The sequence below is a fragment of the Apteryx rowi genome, unplaced genomic scaffold, assembly GCF_003343035.1.
Source record: "Apteryx rowi isolate R43461 unplaced genomic scaffold, aptRow1 scaffold_183, whole genome shotgun sequence".
Lineage (NCBI taxonomy): Eukaryota > Metazoa > Chordata > Aves > Apterygiformes > Apterygidae > Apteryx > Apteryx rowi.
This window is the reverse complement of record NW_020448119.1, coordinates 711270-725306: the sequence shown is the minus strand read 5'-3', so window position 1 is coordinate 725306 and position 14037 is coordinate 711270. Positions and strand designations below refer to the sequence as shown.

Genomic DNA, 14037 nt, shown 5'->3' with positions numbered 1-14037 from the left:
AACTCTATTTTTTAAAAATGTTAGTGAACTGCAAACACGAATTTTAAAACCTGGTGGCATCACTTGAATTTTCCAGGATGTCACAATGAAAAAAACCAGAATGGGTACTGAAAAATTACCCCTGAAATTACCCCTTTTGGTGATCTTTCTCTGCGTCTTGTCTTTGTGCCCATATTCACAAGAAGTCTAAAACACCTTGGAAACTTCTCTATCTTCACTGCTGCTCCTTGCTTGTAATAGAAATACCACTTTTTCTTCTGTTCCTTAATCAGTGTGCAGAATTGGAAATAGCTTGCTTTGCAGGTTATTTATGAAGTTAACTGCCTAACTGTCCTATGTATCCTGAAATAAGCTGTGAATGACATGTACACTTATTCGTCCCATGGTCTATTCCAGCTCAGGAGACCTAGATGTGCGCTTGGGGTATAGCCTGTGCAGGGAAGAGCAGGACTTCCTGCGAAAAAGGAAGAAATACGTTGCTGCTGCTCTGAAAAAGGTTCTTCACTTGGAGGAAGATCTGAAAGACCATGAGGCAAGCCGTACAGTCCCTTGTAACAACACCTCTCCAGTGATCGGGGCCTGGCCCACAAATTGAAACCACGAATAAAAATAAATAGCCTAATTAATCCTGGTGTTCTGGTGCAGGCCTAGCTTCCTAGAAAAAGAGACAGGAGCAAAAGAAGCAGTAGCTGGTCTGCGTGGGAGAGCGGGGAAGGGAGGACATGCCTTCACAGGCCCAGTAATTCCTCAGTAGCACCCCGATTTAGCCAATTTCTGATTGTTCCTGAAATTGCTCATAGGAGTCTCAGGAAGAAAGTTTACAGTGGACATGCATGGAATAATGGGGATATGCTGCTTGGGAAGTAGGGTATCCTACCTTGTTAATGGAGGCAAGGAGACAGTCGTGTCATTTGTAAGGGGACTCTGAATTGAGGTAAAGTTTGCACACAAACATCTGAATAAAAGCACTCTGGGTGGTTTCTGCAGTGCAAAGGTGTATTGTTGGGAAAACTGACTACTAGAATAAAACTCTTGAGTGAATCTTATAGAATCACTGAGATGCATAGATAAAATAGCTGATTAAAAGTGTAGCTTTAACACCTTTAACTCCTGCCTGTATATTTCAGTCATAAGTTTTGTGACTGCTTATGCCTAGTTGGATTCTGAAGACCATGAAAGTAAGAACATACCCACAGTAAGAATCCTCTTTAACAGGCAACTAAAAGGACTAGTGCTGTGGATTGTGTTTAAAAGTACATATTAAATTCATATTTTGAATTTCAGAGCAGAGAATCATATATGAAATTTAGTTTTTCAAGAAAGCTGGAAGGAACAGTTTTACATAGTTGTCTAAGGCTTTTCTCCCATTTTAGTTCTCTGTCTAAATGTATAATTAGAATTTGAACTCATACTGAAAAAGGTTAGAAAAGGTAAAACCAAAATATAACTTTTTGAAATTATTCAAGAGAGGTATTTCAATCAGGATGATTGGCTTTTTCCCCCCTTATTATTTTATAAAATGTCCTAGATTTTAAATTCTTATCAAATTTAGGATAGGAAATAGATATACCTTTCCATACAGCATATACACATCCATGCTACTCAAGATGTTAAGGAAACAAATGGTGTACTAGATTAGGAAAAGATTAAGATAAGAATAGTCTCTTACACTTGAAACTTGGAGAGAGAGGAGAAAAAAAAAAAAAAGCCTTATCAATGAGTATGCTTCAGCACATAAAGTGATTACTGTCCTGAGGTCAGGAAGGCTAAGGTATTGTGCACTTTGGCTGATTACAGGGTGTTGTGCGTTCTTCTGAAACATTAATCATTGTTAGAGCCAGAATCATGGATTTCCTAATCTACTCTGGCATCATAAATCCTGTATTTTTTATGATGGTTTCTAATAATACACTTCAAGAAGAATTCCAGGGTGATGAGGTTGATTTCCAATTATATATTAAGTAAACTCCCCTTGCTCCTTTATGTGGATAAAACATAAGCCCTCACTGTCCCCTCAATTAGGTGGTGGCAATAGAAGCCTTCTGCAACAATCACATCTTTTTTCCCACAAAGTCATATCATTGCTTATTGTTTCTATGTAACCTTTTCTATATAACCTTTTACAAGATTTACATGATTTCTGTAATAAAAAGGATTGCTTGTCTCTAATATATGCATGGCTTTCACTAGCTTTTTGCCTTGCTATGTTGAAAAGGTGCCAGTGGTGGCAATCACAACGACTGGAGGCGGGACAAGATCATTAACAGCAATGTATGGCAGCCTATTGGGTCTCCAAAAACTGAATCTATTAGACTGCATTTCCTACATCGCTGGTTTATCAGGAACCACGTGGTGAGACTGATCTGAACAAGATTTATATTTGTTCTCTCTGCTTGATAGTGTTGATTATTTATACAGCACCATCAGTTTATATAGCACTTCCTAAATAGAAGCATTTCCATTTTCCCCATGATCTTCTCTGTGTCCCTCTAGAGTTAAGAAATAAAACATGTCAAGTAAGAGACTGATCATCGCATTCATCAGCTGCTTTTGTCACCACATTAACACAGCCTGTGCCAGAAATTTTCATGTAAATGCTCTATTACCTTTTCATATTTTATCAATTATACCTTAGACTGAATGCAATGAATTTGTCTTTAGACTGGAAATTGAAGAAAGATGGGAAGAAGAATTTATGCCTGCCATTTTCTGGTGATTCTCACTTTCATTTTGGATGTAGTAGAGTGCATCATCTTCTGGTAAAGACACATTTGGGACTAGTGGAATTAATTCTGTTGCAGACAGTCCAAAGAATGATGCTGTGTTACAGGCCTCAGCCAGACTATAGCTATTGTTGCTCATCTTAAACTTCTCTTTTCTCTCTGTGGGCATACATCAGATGCTGTCATATATGAAATATCTTTTAAGTATTTAATCCTGTAGATTCTAGCTAGTTCCATTCCTCCACAGTGTAGGAGATGTGTTGCCAGGCCTTTAGCGCACTATAGCTAAGCTTTTACAGCCAAACAGAAAAGAATATAGATCACCAAAACTACTCATCTATGCCTTGTTGAAAGCAAAGACAACTTTTGCACTGAATTATGTGCCAGTCCAAACCTTAATCTCAGGTTTATCTAAGTTATTTGCCAAAGTTCTTTTAACTTCTCTGCATTTATGTGGAGATCTGAATGTACCTGTCTGTGTTATGATTTCAAGGACACAAACAAGAATAAACCAGGACACGCCAAAGACCCAAGCACCTTTTAGTTGTGTCTCTCTATCGGTAGCCAATAATGGATGCCTGACAAAAAATACAAGACTAGAGCAAACTTGTAGTGACTGTTCCCTAGAATGCACCCCAGCTTCCAAGAGATGGGCTTGGTGATGACTTGTGGTGTCTTTGTATTTAATAGCTTTCTGTGGATCTTTTTCTCACACCAATTTGTTACTTTTGGTTTTTTTTGACCCCACATAAACTTTTATCATCAAAACCAGAAAAGCTTGGGAGGTTTTGTTTGTTCTTGAAATGAAAAGATTTCCGGTGTGCTTAATTTCTGGTTATGATGCTCATATGAACTGAAAAAAGCAAACAGGCTACACCAAGTTCTGTGAGGCCAGACCACAACATTAGTCCTCTTTCATTATTTTCTTCTAATGTTTCTTCAGGACAATGGCAAACTTATATGAAGATGCTAACTGGTCACAAAAATTTCTTGAGGAGGCAATCAAGGAAGCTCGCAAGCAAGTAACCAAATCGAAGATTTGCTGCTTTTCTTTGGATTGTCTGAAGTACTATTATAATGACCTGATGGAGAGGACTAAAGAAGGACGTAAAACATCTTTCATAGACTTGTGGGGGCTTGTCATTGAATCCATGCTACATGATAAGGTATTAAATATTACTCCTTTTCGCCAGAAAAGTGATGAATCTCTGTAACTATAAAGGGGAAGAAAAATCCTTGGATGATGCTCAGGACTACTAATGCAGATAATTAGTCTAGAGGTCGAGTAAATGCTGTATATTCAGATCCATTGTTAAAACACTCCTCTTGCTTTAAAATAAGGTTGACCTTGAACTGAAGGAGCCGTGGCATTCCAGCTCCTTAAAAAAGAAAAAAAAAATTCTGAGGAAAAAAAATATTTTGAAATGTAAACAAATCACTTCAGACATTAGATATTCTGAAACATATTCTGACTAGAAGAGGTGCTTAAAAATCTTAAATAACTTACTTCATTAGCATAATTGAACATATGCATTTATACATTGCCTTAGTTATAGGTTTTGCATATGGAGATGGGTCAAGTAGCAGGAAGGACCATTCTCTGAATATGTTACCAAGGTTTAAGAAAGATTTTTAGAAATAGCAGTACTTTTAATATAACTTAAGTAGTGTCCTTCTGGCTTATGTTCATACAAGGAAGCTTTAAATTGTCATGAGTAGTACAATATATTCTTGCATCTGCAAATACTTGGAACATATATTAAAGTATGCTAAACTCTGTTCCTTGAGCTCCAGCCAAGTGAAGTACCTTACCTTTCATCCAGCCACATATTTATTTCTGGATACTGTTTTCTCCTCAATGAATCTGCAATCAACCTCTTTGCATATCTCAAAACCTGAGAACCCTTATAGGGTAGGTGATGCTTATGGGACACTTCACAAGTCTGGAAAATCTCATGTCAGATATTTCTGACTGAAGTTTGTAGTTCACATTGTATTATTTCAAGTATAAGTTATTTTTCACCTCACTGTTAACCATTTTTCTTCAAAATCAGAAAGATGAACATAGACTGTCGGATCAACGGCAGGCAGTGGATGAAGGTCAGAACCCATTGCCCATCTATGTGGCCATCAACCTCAAGTCCAGCTATAGCGCCCAAGCATTTAGAGGTAATGGTTATGATTTAGATTGCTTCATAGCTTTATGATCGAAGAAGTCTGAACTAAGACTTAATGCATGTAACCAGCTTCAATAATTCTTTCATTTTAATCACACAAAAGCCTTTTTAAATTTCAAATAATTATGAATAACACTTAAAAAGAAAGAAAGAAAGAAAAAAAGAAAAGCAAACATCTTTAGTCTTTAGCACTTGAGTTCTCAATATTGCCAAAAGCGAAAGTGTATTTATACCACAGGAGATGCCAAGCTTAAAATTTATACTGGTCACAAAAGTATTAGAAACCTTTTAACAAAACCAGTTCTTATGATGATTCCACGTGGTCCTGTTTTGAACAATTACTTTGAATTTTTGGGTCCAGTGGAAGGAAAATCACTGTCTCCCCTAGTGTTAGTTTTTTGCTGTGTTTGTTTAATATGAACAGTCAAGAGTAAATGATAAGTGTTCTGTCACTGTTGCCCTACAGGGCACAAGTCATGCCTGAACAATATGTGCTTTTGGGTAAGACTAACGGCAGGGAACACTTTTATGGTTTCATTCAGACCAAGGCTTTTCTGCTAAAGGTTGCTGTATCAATAGACCTCACAGGCTGGGACCACTCTCCATGGATGTAAAAGAAAAATCTGTTCTTTCAACTTGTTAGTACTGCAAACAATATTAATACAGGTATAGCTGGTTGCCAGCGTACTATGAGCTAGACAGTGTATTTCTTGAGATTTGTTTCTGTTCTCTGGTACTATTCTTTGTAGCAATAGTTAAAACATTATTGTCTTTTGATGCTCTTGCTGCTGTTACTGTAGAGTGGCTGGAGTTCACTCCTTATGAAGTTGGTCTGTTGAAATACGGAGCATCTATTCATGCAGAACATTTTGGAAGTGAATTCTTTATGGGAAGGCTGGTGAAGAGGATCCCAGAGACTCGGATCTGCTACATGCAAGGTGACTATTATCTAGAGGGAATGTCAGTCTACCCAGGAAGCAGCTGGTGCTAGTGAGCACATGATCTGTGATGGACAGCACTGGGAAGACATGGGCAAACAGGTTGAGCAGGTGTGAGTTTGCATTAGTGAGGACACATGTAGGAACTATGCTCGCAGAGATATCTATCCAGACCATAAGGAAGTATCCAAGGGGAAGGATTGAAGGTATGTATTCATTAAAATTCTTTCAAGATTACTCCATCAATCAATTTCTATACACCCTTTCACATTACAGGCATGTGGAGTAGTATATTTTCCATAGATGCGATGTATGTGTGGAATTTGGCTGTTGATTCAGAGGACTTCTGGAGTAAATGGACCAGAGACAGAGTAAAAGATATTGGTAAGATATTTTTGTATTTTTTTACCAGCAGCATCTATTACTTTCACTTCTTCTCTCCTGGAACTGTGTTTAATGCCTAAAGAGATGTTCTCTAGGTCAGAGAGAGATGAGAAAAGCAAAGCCGAAATGTCAGTTAAGAAATGTCTCTGCCTGATTTGGAAGCAACGTTGCTTCTTTGGCAAAACTTTGCCATTTTCTAAAGGGTGTAGAGACAAAAACAGTCTCCAGCAATTTCTAGTGGAGATGTGAAGACAGTATTATATAGGAACACATCTTAAGTGCCTTAGTTAGGAGAAAGTCTTCCTTAGCCCCTAATACAGTCCATGGAGAAAACAGGTCTTGCAGAGGTCTGTTCCTGAAAGCAGCCTATCTTATGTGGACTAAGAGCTTTCTCCACAGACATTTTTCTTGCCATTAATTGTACAGGGAGCCTGGGCTGACTGGCCTCCTAGCTTAGCTAAGTGTATACAGCTGGGTGATATTCACATGCCTTCTGAAGGTGTCCTGATCAAAGGCCGATGTAGTCCTCACAGATGTTTTGGGACTCAGCTCTCTCCTGTGCCACACATCACGGTAGAAGTGGGTACCTCTTAGGGAAGCCTAGCTTATTGCCTGAAAGTTTGCTGCTTGTGGGTAGTGTGTCATTTAATCGTGCAATGTGTCTATTCTGTATTTTACAGGCCTTAAGGGCTTATAACTATGTTTGCTTTACCTTTGGGGTGGGTGTGGGTGCTGTAGTTACTGCATTGTTTAAAATATTGATTCAGAAAGCTGTCCTAAACTTGAAACTTCTTTTTTCCTTCTTGCAGAGGAAGAACCCTTTCTATCTATGAATCCTTATGAGGTAGACACGTGTCTGCTCACTCCTTCATGTGCTCTGTCTTCCACTCTGCGAGATGTGTTAACAGGACGTCCAACCATTGCACAGTATCCCAATTTTCTCAGGGGCTTACAGATGCACAGCAAGTACCTGGAGAGTGAAGGATTTTCTACTTGGAAAGGCACAGTAATACAACATGTTTTTCCAAAACGTTTTGAGGAGGTTTGGGAATCCGTTTAGGATTTCCAGTAAAGAGGAAGAGACAAGACTGACATCTGAAACTCCCCTTCTCCCTTCCCCAAGCGGAAGCAGCAGAAACCGTATTTGAACTCCTGTTCAGTTTTTGGGGGGCGTGAAGGGGTGAAATTGAATTTGGCCATCTGTGGCCTGCATTTCAGCGGCCAAGGTGACCTCAGCCTGGGGAGACATGAAGGATCTCTCCTTTAGGGTCAAAGCTGCATGAGGTGTCCAGGAAAGAAGGAACAAAAGAGCTGTAGTGGGTCAGTTATTCCTGTAAGTCAGTGCTGCTAGTGAGCCAACAGAAGATGGCAGGGAAAATGCAGGGGCAGAATTCTCYGTTCTTCCCTCTTTAACTTTCTGCAGAGAGACAGTCAATTTYCTCTTCTATTTGTTATGACAAGAAATATTTGTATTTCAGACACAGTGATAGACTCTCTCCCAAATAAACTGATGGAAACAGCAGATGATGCACTCTCCCTGGTTGATACTGGTTTTTTCATCAATACCAGCTACCCACCACTCTTGAGATCTCARAGGAAAGTGGATGTTATCCTGCATTTAAATTACAGTGGAGGGTCACAGACATTGGTAAGAAAAGCCATGGTATCTTTGATCTTTTTCCTTCATGGTCTTTTGATCTCCAGCATTTGTCAATTTAAACAACTAAACTTTCCAGTACTGAAATGGGAAGAATCAAATGTCTGCTGGTTTCCATCACGAGTTTGACAATGGTTATGACTCTGTATCAGAAATTCTGGCCTACAGTCCTTAATGACATCTGTCTTTCCTTCTAGTCCTCCGCCTAAACTAGGAGTCTGACACTAGATATTCTAACTAAGACAAATTGTCAAAAGAGTGAATGATAGAGTTTTACAAAGTCATTCAGGGTTTACGGAAATATTAGGTAGGGTATTGGTCTGTTTTAAGATAGAAATGACAGAGTTGCCAATATTATTGCAACACCTTCTCCCCCACCAACCTGCTTAATGCATTTTTCTATTCTGTACTTACGAAAAACAGCATAATGGATTGATTTTATAAGATGATGATGAAATGCTTTTTATTTCTTAGTAACTAAGAAGGATGTTAGAAGACAGTGACGGATATAGGCATTTTAAAATAATCAAGGTTCTTCACTGTGGTGGACTCAAGAGTTTTTAAAGAGCTGACTGAGAAGTTATCTGGACCTCTGATACAGATTTTGGTTATCCTTGAACTGAGCAAGCTATAGAGAGGATGGAAAGTCCTGGCAATATTTTAATATGTTAAATGGGAAAACCTGTATATCTCTGGACCTGTTTATCTCATGCTAATCTTAGAGAAAGGGACTGGCTCACATGGGGCTTGATTAGTAAAGTGCTATAATTAGTGTTACATACCTAAAGAGAATAATATAAAAATGAACATAGGCATATAGTAAATAGAGCTGTTAATGAATTTGGKTTTTTTTCATAGATTAAAAAGTTATGCTGTAAATAGGGAGTCATTAACAAACAATCACAACCATGCAGAAGACAGAAAGATTGGGACAGGGTAAATAATGAAGAAGTCAAAACAACACAGAATAATCTGGACTGACTGATTCCTTCTCCATACTTTCAGTATATATACTTTCCTTGCCCTTTTAAACTCATTTACAGAAAACCTGTTAATTGAAATTATGAAATCAGTCCTGTGGCTTTTGGTTCCTTTTGCAAGCTCCAAGGGCTTTCTTCTTTTGCCTAAAGTGGTGCAGAAAATAAGGTAAACTGGACCTGACGGTGTTATGACCATTACTGTATGAAACTTAAGATGTTCCCAGAGGAATATTCAAACCTCAGAGTATCAGTGTTGACTGCTGATGTTTAGAAAATCCAAGTCTCTGGGTCTTCTTTGAATTTTGATTTTTTTCTTTATTTATTCATCCAGCCTCTGGATCAGATTGCAAAGTACATTACCAGGCAAGGAATCCCATTTCCCAAAATTGAGATAAGCGAGGAAGACAGGGAAAATTTAAAGGAATGCTATGTGTTTGAAGACGCCGAAAGTCAGCAAGCTCCAACAGTGCTCTTTTTCCCTTTAGTAAATGACACCTTCAAGAGATACAAAGCTCCTGGTGAGTTATCTGTGGCTAGCAACTTTAATATAAAGCCACTGGCTTAGAGCGTCCTCTCCATTTCGTATCTAATGGCTCACTGTCAGCTCTGCCCTTCTTTCTCATGCCAGCATTATCAGCTTCATTGTTTACAAAAGTAACTGCTCTCACTGTGTCGGTTTGTCTGAACTGTGAAAACTCCAGAAGCTCTCAATTTATCTCTTGCTCAGTATCTTGTGTTCCTTTTGCTGCTGCTTTTCTAGCTTGGGCAACAAAAAATCATGTTGTCCAAGGAGCAGTCAGCAATTGCTGCTGATGATAATGGGTGGTGTTCTCTTTTGCAGCCATTTGGGTATCCACCAGCTGAAGAATATGGTGCTCCTAGACTACGTTTACATCCCTCTGGCAAACCATCTCATTCCCCCAAATATCTCTTTTCTACCTGTAATTACTTAAATAACTGATAAGAACCACATGCTGCAATAAAATCTTATAGGTAAACCTCCTTGTGGTTTTTCCCTCAGGTGTGGAAAGAAGTCCAGAGGAGATGGCTGAAGGCAATGTTGATGTCTCCAGCATCCTCTCCCCGTTTACGACGAGGGAGGTGTGTTTCAGTGAAGAGAATTTTGATAGACTGGTGAAACTGACTGATTACAATGTCCTGAATAATGAAAACTTGATTATTCGGGCCTTGCACATGGCAGTGGCACGGAGGAAGCAACAAAAGTATTAGTCACTGTCCGCTAGCTTTACCCTCCACATGGTATTTCTTGGGTTGTCTACTATCTAGTGAGATAAAAATGTTTGATGCTTGCCAGTGTTATTTGCAGTACAAATTGCATCACCATGAGGACTTGCTGGACTCCATCCCATTTAAACAGCTGTTCAGATGAACAGATTGGAATTTACTAGTGGTTTAATCCTAAATTCAAAGCAGCGAATTCAAGTTTAGTTTTGTTACCTTGTTACTTTACCAATTGATATATGTTCCTTACAAGTTAATATGTCATTGTCTGAAATATTAATGAAATACGTAGCACATTAAAAATGTGAATCAAAACCGTATTTCTATACTTTTTCTGTCTGGCAGAATGGCAGTCTCTTGAATTGGCATCCCTCTGGTAAACAGCTAATCTGTTGTGTTAGTCTTGCTTACCTTAAGTATTGATGCACTGAAGATTGTCTGATTTTGATTGTCTGTCTACTGTGAATTTTTCATTCAGCTGGCCTTCTTTACGAAGCTTTGAAGATAAGATTCTTCCTTAAGTTACCATCACTGATGTAAAAATCTATAAAGTTGTCACCATCCATAAAAAATACCCCTGAATTTGGTGATCTTTGTTTCACGTCATCAAAGGAGTCCTTTCTGCTATTCACAGAACAGTCTGCATTCAGCTTAAACAGTAGTCATGCTGCCGAAGTTTCCTTCTTTTCATTTTCTCCTGGAGTTGCTGCTGACTGTCCTGTCTCACACATCTTCACCTGTTTTAATTTTTCCTGGAACAGACAGCCTTGCAATTTCTCCCTGTTCTTCAGAAGATGGGAAGTGGTTGCTAGCTCTTTGCATCGGATATGACAGTTCAAGACCTTTTGAGCTCCCTTTCAGCTCTATTCTTTACAATTATTCAGCACTATCCTACAAATGGTCTTTTGTTGTTCAGGCTGTCCTGAGAGGTTCCCCACTGTGAAAAATCCTAGAGATGCTCTAGGGGAAGACAGTTGCCCAAGGCTCTCTTCATATGGCCCTGCAACAGCTAGATCAGAAGTTTGCTTTTTCACAGTAGCAGCCCTGCACTGTGGAGCTGTGATACCTGGAGAGACTGTACACAGCAGCTCAGGAAATGCTAGGGATTATCTGGCTATTGATAATAAAAGGCTCATACTATTGCTAAGAATTTCAGAGTCACCAGGGTGGAATTGGTGTTGAGATCAGGAGGGTCTTGATCATAATCAGATATGACCAATTTGTTTATATGGAACAAAGTTCTAAGAAATGGATGGGAGAAAAAGACTTCTGTCATTTGGAAAAAAACAACTGATTGTGCATCCAGAGCAATTTGGTGGTGGGAGGAAAGGAATGAGCTATGTTTTTCACCTAGGAGCATATTCATTGTGTTCGTGCTACTGATACACTTGAAAGGACATGGTGTAACCCTGTTTCTAGGTACAGTATGGCATGTTTAAATCTAGATTCTTAGCCCTGTTTGTTGTGAGGCAATTATAACTGTGTGTCAGACCCAGAACACTAGAATCACCTCACTGGATCGCTCTCCCAGGGATATTTTTGTTTTTACTGTCATGGTTTCTAGGCTTTTTTTCTGGATATGAAACACAGCAGGATGGCAGCTATTTGTGTCAGTCCTCCTACAGGAGAAAAGAAACAGCAGGGCAGAAAACCCCCCAGATAGCTGGATAACACAGTCTGAGCCTGATTAACCCTGTTTTTTCATCAGGGCTAATTATCCCATCACCTAACTGGGACTAATTACTACACTGACGTAGCTATGCTGCTTCCCAAGTCAGCCGTGGGGTATGTCTGTACTGTGTCCTGCTGGCCAGCACAAAACCTACCTTTCTTTCTCCCCTATCCTTAGATCAGTCTCACTCTGCAGTTCTTTCCTTTATGCTCTCTGATATTTTAATATCCATTATTTGAAAGAGGGCCCCAAAACTTTATGCAGTCATCCTCCATCAACCTTACCTTAAGAGGTGAATCACATCCCCATGCACTTCAGATGTCTGTTTATGCAGCCTCGGACTGCATTAGCTCTTCCTGTCACAGGCTCACACTGGAAGCTCAACCACTTTTCTGCTGAGACTGTTTTTCAAGTGATAATTTCCAGTGTATGGATTTGGCCTGCATGCCATGTATTTAGACATAAATATATTTCCATTATTTCTGTGCTAAAAGATCTGAATGAACCTGTCTTACTCTATAATGCTGCCCTATCTGCCTTATTACTGTTCTTGTGTTAGCCACAAGTTTATCTGGAGGGATTTTTTTATTTCCAGATTATTGATAAAAACACACAATAGGTTTACAATGGAGCTGTTTGTTTGCACTCCTGTTGGGAATATTTCTCTTTGAGGGTACCTTCCCTTGACTGCTACGTTTTGAGATCTGTTAGATATCCATACTTAATCTGTTTAATATTTGGCTGATACTTGTTGTGTCTAGTTCTTAAGTTAGAGTACCTTCCTGTGCCAAACATCTTATGAATTCAAATTATATCATGTCTGTGAAGTTTCCTTTATCAATTAATTCTCTTATTTCATTGCAAAGTGAAACTCAATTAATTTATGAGCACAATTTTCCATTAAATAGTTGTAATAGTGAGGGTGATGCTTTTTCAGTGCTCTCCTGCTTTGTTTACCTCTTGTGAATAGACTAGTACTCAGTTTGTGAGAAGATTGGTACAGAGACCCCCTCACACGATTCTAGAAGTGACCAGCACAGTGAGGCATTATAAATACCAGTGCAACATACAGAATAATTAAAGCTTCCAAATACATTTTCATTTAGAGCATTCATTTAGCACCTTATTTTAGATGCACAAAGTAAAAACTTTTGAGAAAGGGAATGACATTTTAAAGCTTTCACCTTTACAATGGAAACTCTCTTACAGTCCCGAATGTGGAACAGGTGGCTTGGGAATTGTTTAATGCAATATTTTTCATTGAAAAAGCTCCTGGCTGAAACAAGAAATATTTGTAAAAAACATTTAGAAACCACTTTCATTTGAAGTTGATCTCAAATTGAATATGACTTCTTCTTTACAAGGAGAAAAAAACCATAACAAATACATTAACACTTCCAGGTGCTTTGATAGTCAGAACGCTCATGTGGGATGTTGGGGTGCAGATCCCCGGTCTTGCTCTGAATCAGACAGCAAAGCGGCTCTAACAGAGCTCCCTGGGATTCTGCAGTCACCAAGTTCACAGAGAATTTATATACTTGTTTCTCTCCTATTTCTGTAAAAATATCTGCCRAAGAGCTTGTTTTTCTTCCATTCCTGTACGAAAATAAATGTCAAAATCTTAACTGATATTTTCTGCTAGACAAAAATCTTGTTTCCTGGCCAAGACAGCTTATTGCCTGAGAGCAAGATGGAAGTTGGGATGGGGAGAAGAACTGTCTTTTGGATGAATCTGAAAGCCAAGAGCCATCTACTCCCTAAAGGCTACAAAAAGCTACAAAAATTCTTTTGTAAGCACGCTGGTTTGTTTGAATGTCCTTGGCCAAAGATTGCCTGGTTGCCCACAGCCGAGCAGCAAGACGCACTGTGTGGTGTCAGCCTGTGCCATGCAAGGGGCTGTAGCTCGCCGGCCCTGCAGTGTGCAAAAGCCCTAAGGAAGGAACAGAGATGCTTAGAAATGCCCATGCCTGGGAAGGGAAGATCCCTTCCGGTTCTCAGTGCACCTCTCCCTACAGCGGTGAAGAAGCCCCCCCTGTGCTGTGCTAGCCCGGGTGCATGGGGAGTGCTCACCTGCTGACAAGGGAGGAGGAGGAGGAGGAGGAGGGGGTGTTGTGCAAGCGCTGGCCACGGGGCGAGGCGGGCCCTGCGTCAGGTGCTAGCACACCTGCCCGGCCTCTCCTGGCAGCTTAAAGCGTGAGGAGCTGCCTCGCGACGCTCCTGTCCCYGTCCTCCCGCCACGTTTCGCGCCTGGCCTGGACGTGGCG

General features: G+C 39.7%; 1 protein-coding gene across 1 annotated transcript in view; it reads left to right on the top strand.

Annotated features, from left to right (window-relative positions):
* Positions 1–10089, top strand: part of LOC112964048 (cytosolic phospholipase A2 epsilon-like) — a 33130-nt gene extending 23041 nt beyond the window's left edge. Inside the window, exons 12-21 of the mRNA XM_026061667.1 lie at positions 397–532; positions 2216–2352; positions 3667–3889; positions 4778–4892; positions 5701–5838; positions 6115–6222; positions 7032–7223; positions 7701–7870; positions 9191–9377; positions 9881–10089. Of these exons, the coding sequence (XP_025917452.1) occupies positions 397–532; positions 2216–2352; positions 3667–3889; positions 4778–4892; positions 5701–5838; positions 6115–6222; positions 7032–7223; positions 7701–7870; positions 9191–9377; positions 9881–10089 (1615 nt within the window). The remainder of the gene's footprint in view (positions 1–396; positions 533–2215; positions 2353–3666; positions 3890–4777; positions 4893–5700; positions 5839–6114; positions 6223–7031; positions 7224–7700; positions 7871–9190; positions 9378–9880) is intronic.
* The last annotated feature ends 3948 nt before the right edge of the window (positions 10090–14037 follow it).